Here is a 16524-nt window from a genome sequence, read left to right as displayed (position 1 = left end):
GCTATAGTTTTTGTGAATAAAACTTTCATAAAAAGCTACAAAAATATACGCATGTTAGTATCCGGATAATTATTCAAGTATTTTATTTTAAGATATAATAAAAAAATTTTACTCAAAATTTAGAATACTATTTTCTTGGTATTCTGGAAACTCGACTTTTTAGTTTAGTTTTTATTTATTTTGTATATTTGGTAAAAAAATAAAAATCTTATCTTTGTTATCTTTTGTAAAAAAGTTATTAAAAAATCATTAAATTCGCTTCTTATGTTAATTTAAGTTTATAAAATAATAGGCTTTTTAAAACTTAGTAAAACTATATTTTAATTTTAAGCTACTATAAAAAGTTTTTGTTTTTTTATCAATTTAAATCAAAAATATTTTAGATTTATTTAAATTTTTCTATTTTATTATTGATAGTTGTTTTATTTTAAATTTGTTTGAAATAGCTTTTTTTTTTGCCCTGGTATCTGTTATTCGATAAGCGTATGAATATATAAGAAGCCTTTTTTTCTACTGCAGACAAATAGTTGTTTGCCAAGAAAATATTTATCAACCATTTGTATAATTTTTTACTTTCCTACACAGTGTCAGTAAATATGGCTTGCTAATTTCTTTCTTCAAGAAAGACTACCACTACAACAAAATTGCAAATATGAAGTGAGTTCTTTCTTACATTTTTACACGAGCTATTTATTAACCTTATTAATTCTAATTATACATTGAAATCTATTGGGCAAAAATTATTTATACAACACCTTTTTATCAACCATTATAGAAATGCATTCTTATATGAAATACACAAGTTGTTTAAGGGCAAAGGGGGGTGACCACCCTTTTTTGGTTTTTGATCTCATTTTATTAAGTTTTTACTAAGCTACAAGATGCTTTTAACATATTAAAAAGATTCAAAATAGTTTTTGAGATATAGCTGGTCAAAGTCAGAGGCTACAATAGAATCCTTATGGTAGGCGCAAACTAAAACGATAAATAACTATAAATCACTAAAAATCTATATATGTTTTTGAGATAACTACCTCAACTTTTCAGGAAATGTTCCTTAATATATTTAGAAAATTCTGTCGGAAAGAATTTTTAAAAAATTGGAAAAGAAATTATAATATAAAAGCTGAAAAAAAAACTTTTCTGTTTATTTTTTATAATAAATTTATACTTTTTAATTTTATTAAATTTCTCTGACAGAATTTTCTTAATATATCAAGGAACATTTCCTGAAAACTTGAGGTAGTGTTATTTCGAAAAACATAGGAGGAGATAGATTTTAGTGATTTCTAGTTATTTGAGGCATTAGTTTGTGGCTCCCATAAGGATCCTATTGTTGCCTCTGACTTTGACCGCCTATATCTCCTAAATCATATCGAAGTTTTAAAATCTTCAAAAAGCATTTTGTAGCTTTATAAAAACTATATAGAATAATATCAAAAACCAAAAAAGGGTGTTAACCCCTCCTATGCCCTTAAATTTGTTTTAAAGCACTCCAAACTAAGTTTATATTGTATAAGTTAATAAATTAGCCAGTTAAGCTTTTGGAAATATATCAATCATAGTGAAAACATAAAATAATTAAAGGATTGTAATAAGAAAACTACAAAATCAATAAATACACTATGAATTCTTCCAGGTTAATAAAGTTCTAATAACATTTAAATGGCTTATTGAAAATGTATTTAACATAATTATTTTTCAACAGTTCCTTTTCAACCTATAACTATGGTTTATCCACCAATTATGAACATGTACATGAACAATATGAGCAATATGTCAAACAACATGATTCTGGCGGGACACAGTAAAGGTTTTAATCTCAACGATAATATTATATTAAATAAGTTGTTGCGAGAAAAATTGCTAATAACTTTTGTATTATTCCAGCTGTGGTTTCCAGCCAAGATGCTTATCAACAACAAGCACTATCAGAGATTGATCAACTTTTTTCAACCCGTTTGGAAGATGAATTTATAAATTCAGGTAGAAAATTATAACTTGTTCACCTATTTATACCTTTTACCAAAACTAAGAGTATCCAGTTTGTGATTAGAAGTTTTAACAGCAGTCTTCATTAATAACAAAGATTTGTCTAAGTATTAGTATTGATATTATTTTGTGATAGTATTGATAATTTTTACAATACCAAGATCTCAATATTATTCATTTTGACTTAATTTTGTTACAAACTTCTATATATGTAAATATATTTACAGATCCTTCACTACAATGTTCTGATTTATATTCCCTGGGTGATTGTCCAATGGACATTTTTGATCAACTTCAGAAGCCTCAAAGCTGCTTTGATTTTGGTAAGTCATTTTTACATTTAGTAAACTACAGTTTATAACAGAAGTTAACACTCTTCCCATAAATAAAATCTTAACTCTAATACAATAGTATTATATTTTTTCATCTTATTATTGATGGATAAATATTTTTGGCTGCTAAGGGCATAGAGGGTAAAAACTTTTTTCACAATTTAATCTTATTTTATAGAATTTTAAATAAGCTACAAGATGCTTATACAGATTTTAAAAATTCAAAATAATTTTTGAGATATAGCAGGTCCAAGTCTAAGGCAATAATAAGTTCCTTATGGGAAACAAATACTAAAATCAAAAAAAAAAAAAAAAAGACTCTGTAACTAAAAATCTATCTTCTACATTTTTTGAGTTAAATACAGGGTTGCCACTTTACCTGGAAACCTGGAAAAACCTTGAAAAACCTGGAATTCGACAATTAAGGCAAAAATAACCTGGAAAAACCTGGAATTTGATAAATCTTGAAAGAAACCTGGAAAAACCTGGAATTTTGATCAAAAAACCTGGAAAAACCTGGAATTAAAAATAATTTAAACATTTTCAGAAGTAAAATTTTGATTTGACACAAAAAATCTATCATAAATAAGATTTTTTTGCCATCATCAAAAAATTTTTTATTAATAAACACATTTAAAGCAACTTTACAGTATCTTTTCAATGTTTTTATACTATTTAACTAAGTTTCTAATATAGAAATTAACTTAAAACTAAGAATAGACTTGAAAATGTGTACTGGAAAAACCTGGAAGAAGTTTGGAAAACCTGGAAAAAATTTAGAGAAAACAAGTGGCAACCCTGTGAATACCTCAAACTTTCAGGAAATGTTCCTTGCAGTATTCAGGTTTGCCACTTTACCTGGAATCCTAGAAATACTTGGAATTTGACAATTTAGAAAAAAATAAAACCTCAAACCTGGAGTTTTGAACAAAATTCACTGAGAAACCTGGAATGTTAACAATTTTCACATTTGTAGTTATAAAATTTTGATGTTGAAAATCTATCATTTAATCAAAAAGTTTGTCATCATTTAACAATTTTTTTCTAAAAAACATGTTTAAAGTAGCTTTACAGTATCATTTTAATTTTTTTATACAATTAAACAAGTTTTTTTACCCTAAACTTGACTTTAAACTAAAATAAACCCTAAAATGTGTACTTTTGAAAACCTGGAAAATTTTTTGAAAAAAAATGTGGCGACCCTAAATATTTAGAAAATTCTGTCTGAAGGAATTAAAAAAAAAAAAAAGTTTTTTTGGATTCAATTTTAAACTTTAAATTTTTAAATTTTTGAAAACTTTGTTCTGACAGAAATTTCTAAACAATCCCAAGGAATACTTCCTGAAATTTTGAGGTATTTATCTCAAAATATGTAGAAGAAGGTATATTTTTTGTGACTTCTAGTTATTTGCTTTTTGTTTGCCCCTCTCATAATGATCCTATTTTTGGCTCTCACTTTAATCGGCTATATTAAAAAAAATAATTTGAATTTCTAAAATTTCCAAATTGCATCTAGTAGCTCTATTAAGATCAATTTGTGAAAAAAGTGATTCACCTCCCATATGCCCTTAACTAGGCTTGATTTCGTTTATAAATTAGAAGTGGGAATCTTTTTTAAAGTTAATTTATAAATATAAAAAACAGCTCTGCTGAATGAAAGCAGAGATGGTTGTGCTATGCAAGACCCTTCCACTAATGGTGCAACATTTTCAAGTGAAAGCTCTGCTGGCTTTTCTACTTGTCCTTCACCTAACAGCTCCAAGGGTTTGATCAGCAGCCAAGTCACATTTCCTGCATCTAGTACGCCTACACTGCAATACATTAATGGAAATGGTTAGTCAACACGGTAGTTTATAGATAAATTGAAACATTTATATCTAAAATTTTGAACAAGACTGTGCTAAAAAATATTTCTTGACCATTTTGTTATGTACTGCTTGGTTCATTGTTAAAAACTGTTGTAAATTCTGAGAAATATTAAATGTTTGAATATTGATTTTTAGTTTTAGTGAATTTGAAAATGCTTAAATGTCTTTTTATTTTTAGCTGTAATTTATAGAATGGGGCGGATAAGGGCATTTTCATACCAAAATAAATATGGTTCTTAAAAAGTATAAACTATAAAAGAATCTTTAAACAGTAGTTAAGATAAAGTTGTTTTTGTAAAAAGCTTCTGGTACAAACTACAGCCTGAATTTTTTTTATTGACACTTTTAGATTAAGTTTGATAGTAAAATTATGTTAGTGTTGTTAATTTTAAGCAATTGACCTCCAGTTTTGAAACACATGACATTATTTCATTATAAGAAAAACCCTATCGTAACATTTGAAGAAGAATATGTAGTGACCAAAAGAATAAATAAATTCTTGTATAATTAAAAGAACCTCAACTGAAAACTAGTATAATACAAGTTTATATTACTAATTTAAGATAAGATTCAAAAAGTTATGAACAATTGCTGTAGGAAAAGATAGTTGTTAGTTAATATTTTTTATGGTTTTCATTTGGTCCTTAAATAAGGAACCCATTAAAGTTAAACTGTTCTACTTTGATAGCTTAAGTAAAATAGATTTTTATGTTTTATTGAATTTATCATATAATAAATGCCTTAAACTTTCAAAAAGTGTCAAAGTTATTTTTTGTAAAAATTGTCCTAACCCTATGGCCTTATCATAAATCTTTCAAATGCTTAGTTACTGGGCAAAAATTTTATTAAAATCAAATAAAACATGACATTATAAATGCTGACATAGGAGTAATTACATATTAATTATTTTTAGTTTGTTGTAGTTAAAATGTTATATATGGTAAAACTTGTGATTAAAGAAACTAGTTTTTTTAAGCCATACTAAATTTATTAAAAAAAGCCTTTTTGTCTTTAAAAAAGTTACTAAGATTTATTAACACTTTGTTGCTAACATCCCTGTTAAATATAAAATAATTTTTCAGATCAATTTGTCCAGCACCCTAGAGTAACAACTCCAATTCCACAACAACTAGATGCTGAACCACTAATATATGATGACCTCTTCAAACCTGGCTTGAATGATCCAAACGTGCTCAATCACAGTTTGCACCGACTTAATAATACCGCAGAGTATGATAGCAATAACTTAAACCTTAACGCAGATTCCGACAATTCTGACCTCTTTCTCTCCCCCTTGAACGTTAACCCAAATAATAATGATATACTTTTACCATCTGCTTTTAAACTTAACAGAAGCGTTTCACCACTTTCTAGTGACAGCGGGTTTGCAAGTCCTCCTAAGCTTGATTCACCCCAGCCAAATTTTCAGGTTAAGGGTCTCTCTAATACTTCCATGATAGATGGCACCAGTCTTTTCCAAGGTAAATTACTTTATGATACGTTTGATAAGGATTTCTATAACTCCACTAAAGAATTCTCATATGATACAATCAATATTAAGCCCCGCCTAGTTCCTAACAAGTGCATTTTAAAAAGTACATCCGCCCTGCATGTTAGTAAAATTTCTAAAAGAAAGGTTGGCAGATCAAAGCTTTCTCAGGAAGAAAAGTATGAGAAGAAAAAGGAGTCTGACCGAAAAGCAGCACAGAGATACCGCACTAAGAAAGCTCAAAAGAAGAAAGAGCAGGATGAACGCCTTGCACAGCTTGCATCAAATTTAAAAATTATGGAAGGTCAGCTGGTGGCATACAAACAAGTAGTAAGAGACTCCATGATCAGCAAATTTGGAATTGCAGACCTTGATGATGATAAGATAAGCTTCATTTGTTCAAAACTTGTATCACTTTGTGAAGGAATGTCAGAACATGGTTTTCCCACTATTCTCTAATTGTTATACCTAAACCCCAATTGTAATTTTTTTATCATTTTTATTTCTTTAAGGTTAAATTTTGTATAGTTACAATTGGTTTTATTTTTCTATCACTTGCTCTTCACTTACCAAAGCTTGATTTAGACTTTTATTTGAATTACAACAATACCAAGAGTATATTTTTTAATAATTCATGATAGTGTTTTATTATTATTACACTCTGCACACGCAAGTCCCATTTACAAGAACTTAAGAAAATTTTCGTCTCAAATTACTTAAATCGTCGCTTAAAATGAATTGATTTTATCATTGATCAATGTTGAAATTTTACGACTAGCAAATAAAAAAATCTGGTTTCCATTAAGTTTTAATATGTTAAATAACTATGTTCTTAAAATTGATTTATCTAAGTAAAGTCGCTCTCGTTTCATCTGGTGTTTACAAAGTTGGCAGCAAACTATTTCGTTTCAATCAGTTAAGAAGACAGTCTTTTCTGAACTCAGCTAATGGATAGCATCAACATTATCAAGGTATTTTTATATTAATCATTGAAGCTTTTTTTTTGTAATGGTAGTGATAATTTATAATAAATATATTATTTATATAAATAAGCTCTTTACATTTCAGTAAATTGAGCTATCTTATTTAGTTAAGAGAAATAACTATATAAATGATAGTTTTAGAAAATAATAAACCAAATTATGCCATCAAAAAGTAATTTTATTTAAGATTTTAAAGTAATTTGTTTTAAGAAACTAAATTTTAAAGCTACGAATGCTTAAATTTCAAAATCCTTTAATTTGATATATATTATTCAGATTGTGTTTTTACGGGCTACCGATGACAGCTGGAGATGATAAATGCGATAATCGAAAATCTACAAGTTTTGCCAAACGAGCCCAGTTGATTATATTTATTGTGTGTAGTTTTTCTAATAAAATAAAAAATATTCTGCCTAGCCTCGTTTGTCTGTTTTGTTTAAACATATCCAATTAAGTTTAAAAGAAATAACCATATGTTTTTTGATGTCAATGAGTCGACATAAGTTGAAAAAAGTCAAGGAATAACCATAGCTTAAGAAATAACTAAAAAAATTTACATTTAAATTCATCATTTACTCTATTAAGATGATCTTTTTTAATTTTAAGCTCAGTTAAATTGCTTCTTGCTGTTCCTTGCAGATGAACTTTGTACCATTGATAATAGTGTTTCTTAATTTTTCTTAAAGCCCCCATATAAAAAACAAAGGTTTTCTCCGACAACATTTCCTCAATAAATTTCCATCAAATACGCGAAGGACTGTAATTATGTTTGTTTTCGCCATCGACTACATTGTGAGTATATACTGTAATTTTCAAATTATGGCCAATTTGCTGCTTGGCACTTTTTTGTTATTATTGTATTTTACGCTAAAGATAGTTTACTTGCTAAAAATTACTAAAATTTAATTAATTAGCTAATTACTTTTCTAAAACTATAAAATGCTTGTCTGTTGCAACTTGTTAGTTTGTTTACTTTTTTACTTGTGATCATCGCTCTAGCGTGTAACAATTGTTAAGTAATAAACTTAAACTTTTGTCATAATCGTATATTGATTTTAAAATTTACCTTAAACTCAGTCTTAATACAAAAGTTTGATTTGTTTAGTTCTCAAGTAAAAAATTTGAATTTATATCAATTTAATTGTTAAAATACTATTTTCCATGACTGTCACATGTCTTTAGATTTATTTAAGCACTGACAAGGTTTTTGACCGAAACTTAGTTAGTGAAATAAAACCTTAAAATAATAAATTAATTATTTCTCCTCCAGGAGTTTAGATCTCTATTTGTTAAATTAAAACATAATTTTAACAATTAGTCAGTATGTAGCTTAATGGTGTAGAGCAGGGTTTCCCAAACTCATTTACTAAATCGCCCCCTTTTCAGAAATTTGAAAAAAAATCGCCCCCCCATGGTTTTATAAATTTTTTTTCTTCTTGAGTATGCACTTTTTAGCCAAAAAAGTTGTATTCGAAATGTCTTGAATTTATTATTCACGCTCTTTTGGGCAATGTTCAAAGTAATTTAAAGGGCTTGAAAAATAATTTACCGTTATTTTCTTATAAGCCCAGGAAAGTGTATAAAAATACTTAAATATTAAAAAGTCTTGTATTCTGTAATCAATTCTGTTTAAATATGAATTGTTTTGAAACTGATGAAACCTTTAGGTTAGTTGTGGACAACTTTTGTAGTCAACAAGTCATTTTTACTAAAAAATCCTTTCTAGTGTCGACTTGTTAAAAAAATGTACTTGCGGGCTACATAATTTAAAAAACTGAGATATAAGAAAATTAAAATTCTCGAGCAAAATTTAAGAAATTGATTTACTCTTATTGCGATCTAGGAAGTACTATTGTGAACTGAAAACCAAATTGATAGCGTATTTTAAAGTAATAAGTATCAAGAAGCTAAAGTTTATTGTTTTGCACACAAGTAGTTTTTAAGTTACTTAGCGGGCTAAAATTTGACTGGATCTGGGCCGTACGTTACACATCTAAAATCTTAACTGAAACCTAGGCATATTCTAAAACTATTTTACCAAAGATTAAAAAAAATACAAAAGAATTAAGAGCTTGTTTTACATAAAATGAAATAAATATTAAGACATCCTTGCTGATCTAGTATTAGGAAGTTTGACCGACTGGTTGATTATCTCACATGAAAATTGGTTTAATCAATAGCTTCTGTTATTACAGAAAAATTATTAATTTTAATGCTCAAAGATATTATAAGCAAGTTAGTTGAAAAGATAAAAACTTAACTTTTTAAACTATACGTTTTTTAGTAGAATACCATGATTCAGTATTTGACTTGGAATAACCTTTAAAACTAAACCTTAATCCTAACAATTTCTTTTCAAGTTTATATAAATAAAAATTAAAGGTTTTACAGTTAATTTTGTGAACAGAAAGTAATCTATTAAAAATATTTTTATTAGATTAAAATTTTGGTTTGTAACTGTAGCAGTCTTTTCGATGGCTTATTTAATTCTGTTCAAAAATGATCCTATAATTCAACCTATAATAATTTATCAGAGAAAAATAGTGAAAAATTAAAAGCTAGGGTTAAAATATTAAAATAAACAACACATTTTAATTGCCAAAATATTTTGAATTAAGATAAAACAAAAAAATAGTGTGAAATCCTTAATATACGGTTTTTTAACAACAATAAATCAAGTTAGAAAATAAAACTGACTTTAAGAATGTTTTTAGTGAAATAGTTAAATTCATTCGAAATAGAGACCTCAAATCTATACTCTTTTAAAGTCCAAAAATCTTTATTGAAATAAAAACTTTATTGTTTAACAAGATTTTTTTACTTATACAGACTAAACAAGTAATAATAAAAATATGTCAAATAAATATCTTTTAAACAAATATTATATTCACTATGCTATAAAAACTTTTAGTGTAATTTAAAACAACAAATATAAACCAAGTCAAAACAAAACCACTCAATAAATCAGTAGACTTGAATTTGCACTTTGAACAAAATCAAAAAGTGCTAACTCAAAAATGCCTTATCATATTTTTTACAAAAGGCAAAATTCAACATAATATAATGCAATACTGTTATGATTAAACGTAAAATCCACTGAAACATAAAAGTATATTTATTAAAAAAGGTTGATCTATATAAGCTATTTAGTATAATAAAGTTTTTGTTTTATTTATACTTAATTAGTTATATACTTATTTAAGTTAAGTTAAGAAATTTTAAATTTTCACTTTTTTTTTGACTAAAAGTGCGAACTCAAGAGGAAGTCTACCGTAATTAGTATTCATTAGGCATTAAGCAAACCTGTTGTAGAATAAATAAGTTAATAAAATTATTATCATAAAAAGACTACTTAAGTACAATACAAACGAGCTCAAGTAAGAAATCTTTTATAAAATCAACTAAAACTGAAGACCTTACAGAAAATAATGTCTGCAACTGAAGTCTAATCTAAAGTGAAGGATGAGATTCATGACTGATTGCAAGTTTTTCTATATCTGGCTCTAAATCAGTCAAACAAAGCCTCAAGTCACATCCTTAACAAATATCTAGATTATATATTTTGCTCAAGATGTTGATAACTGAACCGAAAGCTTTCTCAACAACATAGCTAGAAGGAAAAACTATAAACAACAATCTAACTTCCTTCTGAATGATTGAATACTAATGCCTTAGTTTTTGTTGAGTCCAAAAGCTTTTATATCGTTCTTTGGAAAAATTTACTTTAAGTTCAAGGTCAGTTTGTAAGTCTGAGAAAGTTTCCTGTGAGTCAACATTTACTTCAAAAAGATCTGCTTTGAAGGAATCCATAATCCACTTCGGGACGTTTAATTGACCTCAGGGTCAATTATTTACGGGCAAGCTAAAATAAGTAAAATAAAAAGATAAAGAGTAAAAATTTTATGACTGCCCAAAATTATAAAATCGCCCCCCATTCGCCCCCTTACTAGTTATCGCCCTCCCTTGCGCCCCTTTACTAAAATTCGCCTCGACTTACTAAAATCGCCCCCAGGGGGGCGATATCACCCACTTTGGGAAACCCTGGTGTAGAGTTTCTAATCCTATCCATTCTCCGAGTTAAAGTTGCAAGATCGAAATTAAGTGGTCGACTGACATACACAAAAAAAAAACATTAACAATAATTTTCCATGGTTTATTTTAAGAAAAAATATTTAGCATAAAGTAAATTTTGCCAAAGGTGATTTTTAAGCTGAAACGCCGACGGTTAGATAAATGATAAAAAAAGTTCTTTTGGCTCATAATTTTTCTCATTTTGCTTTACTGGAAATCTTTATAAAACGAGTTCATTCGTTCATTTATAATATACACTACTGGTTTTATGAAAGGTAGTTCCATTCATGTGATTTAACTTAAGTCTACTAAAAATTAGTATTTCTTTTTGCTATAAATAAAACAAAACAGTTTTTTTTTAAAGACCTCTTACATTAAAAAAACAGTTACACAAAGAAAAATATATTTTCCGGATCACAAAACTCACTTGTAAGTTTTTAAAAACCTAGTCTTCGTTTAGTTTTAACTTTTTTCGAAAATGCGTAAATAAATATATATATTAAGCTCAATAACCCTTCTGTATATATATATATATATATTGGTTATTGAACGATAAAAAAAGTTTTCAAAAAGTTTGGTCTAAGTACCTAGTGTACAAAGGAACCTTTCAGTTATCGAGTCGTACACCACATACTTATAAAGTTTCTTACTATCTATTAGATTTAATTTTTTGTCATTTAAATCTTTAGTAATAAAACAATCAGTTAAACGAAATGAAAGAAAAAAAAACTAAACGAAAATTAACTGAATTTTGGGTATAGATATGTAGTTAAAAACTTGTTTAGTAAGATATGAACTAAAAAATCGATATAAATTCAAACCAATTTCTAAAAGGAGATAAACAATACTTATAGCAAACATTTGAATACTTGAATGAAAGGTTAAAATCACTTTAAAGAAATCAAAAATGTGATACGCAGAAATATTTTTACGTTTAATTTTATCAGCATTTTGTACTAAAAGTGTTATTATATTAACAACAACAAATCTTCTTCTGTTTTTAATTATACTTTTTTATATTTTGAATACTTGTCTAAGTCTAAAATTGTTATACTACGAAGCAAACAATACTTTTAAACATAAAAAAGAAGTTTTTTATTTTTGATTTTTTTTAACAAAAGAGATTTTTTAACATAAGTTTGCTTGAAACAGTTATCTCAGCGTACTTTTTAAATACTTCATTTTTTGTTAAAGTGTATATATCTATAGCGATTTTTTTTACGTTAGTATGCTAAAAAAAAGTTTGTGAGTATTCTGAACTTAATTTAAAATAGTAATCTTAAAAAAAAATGATCCAAAGAATAGTCAGATAGAAAATGCTGCACTCTAGACTAAACCTCTGTTATTGTAACCAAACAACTCAAATTTTGAACAAAAAAAACAGAAAAAAAAAGAAAGTTGTTTTTATTAAATGACAAATACTATTTACTCCTTAAACAATTCTATTTGAATAAGATTTTAAACAACTGAAGATCTCGTTTTTTTAAACGAGTGAAACATTGTATTGTAATAAAATCTTAAAAATTTATCATTGACTCCTTAAACAATAGTAAATAGATGAGTAGCAATGATCACTAATGACCTTGTTAATCACTGTTTAATAGATAACTTTTAAGTTCATACTGGAGTTTTCCAAAGTGACTTATATTCCTTAAACATAATGGTAGCTCAATCTACAACTTACTTTCTTGGTAGGATAGCGATTTATTTATAACCTATTTTGCTGTTGAATCTGGGTAGGAAAAAAATAGTTTCTGAGGACCTGGTATGATAATTATGGACATTTTTTACACTTTTATAGTAATTTTTAAAATTATCTCGTAACAAGTTATTGTTAAACTTAAACACAAACAGACCTAGTTCATATAGATACATACTTTCAACATCTAATATTTTTTTTCTGAGTTCTTAATTCACTTACACTATCATCATATTTCTTTTAATGTATGCATCTAAGTGCTCTGTATATGAAAACATTGGTATCATTTATACATTTTTTATTTGAACTTCCTTAGCACAACAAGCTATATCTAACATTGCTCATAAGTAAAGAATTAAAGATCAAATATAATGCTTTTTCATTTAAGAAGTGTCGAGTTTTACATAATGCACCCATTGTTTTTTGTAATTTAGTTTTTATAGTTTCTATGTGTTTTGAACATTTTAAATTTCTGTCTATAATTGTTCCCAAACATTTATAGCTATTTGTCTTTGTTATAACTGTTTTACCTATTTTTACATTAGGATCTATATTTTTCCTAAAACTATTTTTTGATTGATATAGAACCATGCTTCTGGATTTATTAAGGTTTAGTTTAAGCTTGTTTCTAATAAACCAATCTGATACCTTTTTTAGTTCTGTGTTAAAAATTTTACTTTCATTTAGATATGTGTCTTTTGTGAATGTTTGGATAACATTGTATCATCTGCAAAGTTGAGGACGTAAAGACTAGTATTGTTCTGTAAGTCATTTATATGTGTTTTTATAGTTGTTGATTTTTAGAGTCTTTAATACAAACTTTAATAAAAGTACTTATAAAATAAAGTCATTAGTGCTCTTCTTTGACGAATTTCTACTAGAATATTTTAGATGTTAAAAAAAAGAGATTAAAAAAACATTTATATATTTTTCATACTCTAGTATGTTCACGACGTTGTAAAATTTTTAGTAGCGATTGCTTTAAATCCAACAAAAAATTTAAACTTTAACCCAATTAAAAATAAATCTTACGTTTTTAGAAATCCTAATTGTTCTAGAATAAGATAAGTTTAAACTACAGTAAACAAAAAGAAAACATTTTGTACTGGCCAGTGTTCGCATATTCAATCGTTTTTTAATAGAAAAATAAAGTTGAGTTTGGCACGGAGGGAGTATGGTCTGTTCCCCTAAGTCACTAGAAGAATAATAGTTAATACTGGAACTACGTTCCACAAAGAGAGGTTGATGGAAAATAAAACTAGTCTTATGGATAAAAAAAAAGTTTAAATTATTTTAAGGCACCAAAAGTCAATCGCTCATAGAATCTGTTTGATACGCAATATAGCCCACAGTATTTTTTGCACTAATCCTGTTATAAGCCTGGACCTGATTAAGTATCAAACCATGGCAAAAGAAGTATTGTTTACAAATTTAATTGTTCCTGTTACCGGATCTATATTGACCAAAATACGCATCTTTAAAAAATAGAATTAAGAAAACGTGATTCCGAGATGTGTGAAAAAGTTTATAGCAGTCAAAAATATTTAATTTACTTACGTGATTTTTGTTGTATTTTAAGATTAGCTTTAACACCTTTATTTCTATTAGATTTTATTCTGTTTATAAATTTTATTACAAAAAAAAAAAATAAATTTAAGACTTAATAAAAAACTTGATTTAAAGACTAGTATTGAATGAGCGCTTAAACAAAATAGTTTTGTTAATAATTGCTTTTTGTAATAAGCAAATAAACTTTAATGTTTACAAATACACTGTTTGCCTAGTTTTTAAAAACTTGAGGATTATGACCGTAGTTTATCCCTGAAAACTCGACCTCTAAACCTTTTATATTACAGTCTGAAGTAAAAGTTGTAATAATTATATTTTAACCTCGTATTAACAATAAAAGTGCATAAGTTTAAGCACTATTTGTTTTAAATATTAGTTTTTGCAAGATCAATTAATAAAGTTCAATAGATGAAGTAAGTAAAATTTGTTTTTTGAAACTTAAAATAAAAAAACGTGGTACTAAAGAGTTTTAATGTAATTATCTTTTTATAAATTTTATGAGTATAGTGTAGTAAAAAATAAAGAATTTTCAATTAGTTTTTATAAAGAATGGTAACTAGCCTAAAGATAAAATACTTAAAACTCTATCTAAACTTGTATAAAAGTTTTTTAGGTACTTTTTTAATCAATAATTTTGATGTTATTATAGTTTATTGAACGACAAAAAAAAAGTTCACATTATCTGGTCCTAAGACCTGGTGCAAGAAGAACCTTTCGGTTATCGAGTCGCACACCACGGGTCTTTTAATGTCTTGTCCCTGACGTTTAACTAAAGTTTATTTGATTATATCAAATTGAATTGTAACAAAAGTATTCGAAGGCTTAATTTTTAGAACAATAATGTTATCTTATCATGAATAATGATTTTATATAAGTAATCTTAAATATTTAGACTTTGTTCAAAACAAAAGTACTTATTTTTTTAAGTTATGCCTAAGTGTTAGTAAGCAAAAAAACTACATACTTAAAATAAATTATTTAAACAATATGTTTTATAAGTTTTAAAATAAGAAAATTTTGTACAATTTTTATGTTTTTAATAAAAAAAATTACCTGCATTAAAACTAATTGATAAAGTTTAAAATACTAAATGAAAGCATACGTACTTTTAAAGTTATTTTTTTTTAACTTTTAATGTTTCTATTTAAACTGTTTATAACAAAAATTACTTTGAATACAATTACGGCTTAATAAACTTTATTACAACATACAAGTTTTGATTTATTTTAAATGTATTTTTAGGATCAACTTTTATATTAAGAAAATGGTTTACCTGACATGTTTATATCTATCATAATCAAAAAAATATATTATACAACAAGTTTTTGTTAGTTTTACACAGTGAAGGTTTTAAGTTTAATTAATATTAATATATAAGTATAGGTATAAAGTATAAAAAGTTTCTTTTTACTATTTTCTTGTACTATTGCAACTGTTATTTCTTAGCCACGATAAGCCACCAACAAGCTATGTTGGAGAAAGATCATTTTTTCAAACTTTTTTGAAGATGGTTCTAACTAGGTTTAGGTATATTGTTAGAGTTCAAACATTTAATGAATCGTATGTTTCTTATGTGTTAATCGATGCATTGCAGTTCAACACACGTTATTTCTTTTTGTGTAATGCAGCAGGCATGTTTAAACATAGGTAATAATTACATTTTAAAGGTTATATTTTATCTTATAACCTAACTATCTAATCATTATTATGCAAACGTGTTCATTTGAATTAAAATAATATCAACATTTTTAAAGAATCAATTTAAACAACTTTCTGTCAAATTTTGTTCATTAGTAGCATTTCTTAAAATATTTTAGAAAAGTTTTTAAAGCTACATTCGTAAGTGATACTAAGTAAAATATTAGGTATTCTAAAAATAATCTAGTTCTATGAAGATTAAGACTAAAATAATTTAAATAGTTTAACAAATCTAAGATACAAATTCGAAAAACATCAAGTCTATGATTTTATGAACGTTAACTTATTAAGTTATTTCTATTAGTTAAATTAATCACTTTAACTAAAAACTAAAAAAGATCATATGCAATTGTTTTTACCATTTTTATGCCTTTCCTAATTTAGTTTTGAAAAACTTTTTTTTGTATAAAATGGTAATTCTATTTTTTAAAGATGCGAAGTTTGGTAAAGTAATACCTAACGTATAACGAACAAAAAAAATCATATTTATTATATAGTTATATGGTTAATATTTTAGACTACGTTTAAGTACTTAAAAAATTATCTAATAAAACTTATTACTTTTTAAAAGACATAGTAAATAGAGTTCAAAAAAAAAAAATTAAAAATGTTCAAGTAAATAGATAGTCTGTTAATTCTTTTAAATTCAAACTCTAAAAGAAAACACGGTAAAAAAAAGTTTGTGTAGTTTTTTGCTTTTTATATTAAAATAAAAGATAAAAGACTTTGTAATAATTTTAAATACTTCTTAAATGTTTCAACTTTTTGAAAGTCTTAATTCTATTCAAAAAGTTAAAAGCTTAGCCCTTTTTTATATATTTTA

The 16524-nt window shown here is 26.3% G+C and overlaps 1 protein-coding gene across 1 annotated transcript; it reads left to right on the top strand.

Moving 5' to 3' along the window:
- Positions 1–562: 562 nt before the first annotated feature.
- LOC145829269 (uncharacterized) lies at positions 563–7078 on the top strand. The gene is made up of 7 exons (XM_082937018.1): positions 563–657; positions 1709–1813; positions 1891–1986; positions 2220–2315; positions 3969–4157; positions 5275–6652; positions 6941–7078. Exons 2-6 carry the CDS (start codon positions 1729–1731, stop codon positions 6138–6140), a joined length of 1332 nt encoding a protein of 443 aa, XP_082793144.1. The 5' UTR covers positions 563–657; positions 1709–1728; the 3' UTR covers positions 6141–6652; positions 6941–7078.
- Positions 7079–16524: the final 9446 nt, after the last annotated feature.

This window comes from Thalia democratica, chromosome 2 (assembly GCF_965202585.1).
Source record: "Thalia democratica chromosome 2, ktThaDemo2.hap1.1, whole genome shotgun sequence".
Taxonomy (NCBI): domain Eukaryota; kingdom Metazoa; phylum Chordata; class Thaliacea; order Salpida; family Salpidae; genus Thalia; species Thalia democratica.
This window is presented reverse-complemented; position numbering and strand designations above follow the sequence as displayed.

Bases quoted from the DNA above. Each gene is read 5' to 3' on its own strand.
- LOC145829269 (XM_082937018.1), top strand. From the start codon at position 1,729: ATGGTTTATCCACCAATTATGAACATGTACATGAACAATATGAGCAAT. The intron at 1,987-2,219 runs GTAGAAAATTAT...ATATATTTACAG, and splicing joins AGATGAATTTATAAATTCAG to ATCCTTCACTACAATGTTCT. The intron at 2,316-3,968 runs GTAAGTCATTTT...TATAAAAAACAG, and splicing joins TCAAAGCTGCTTTGATTTTG to CTCTGCTGAATGAAAGCAGA.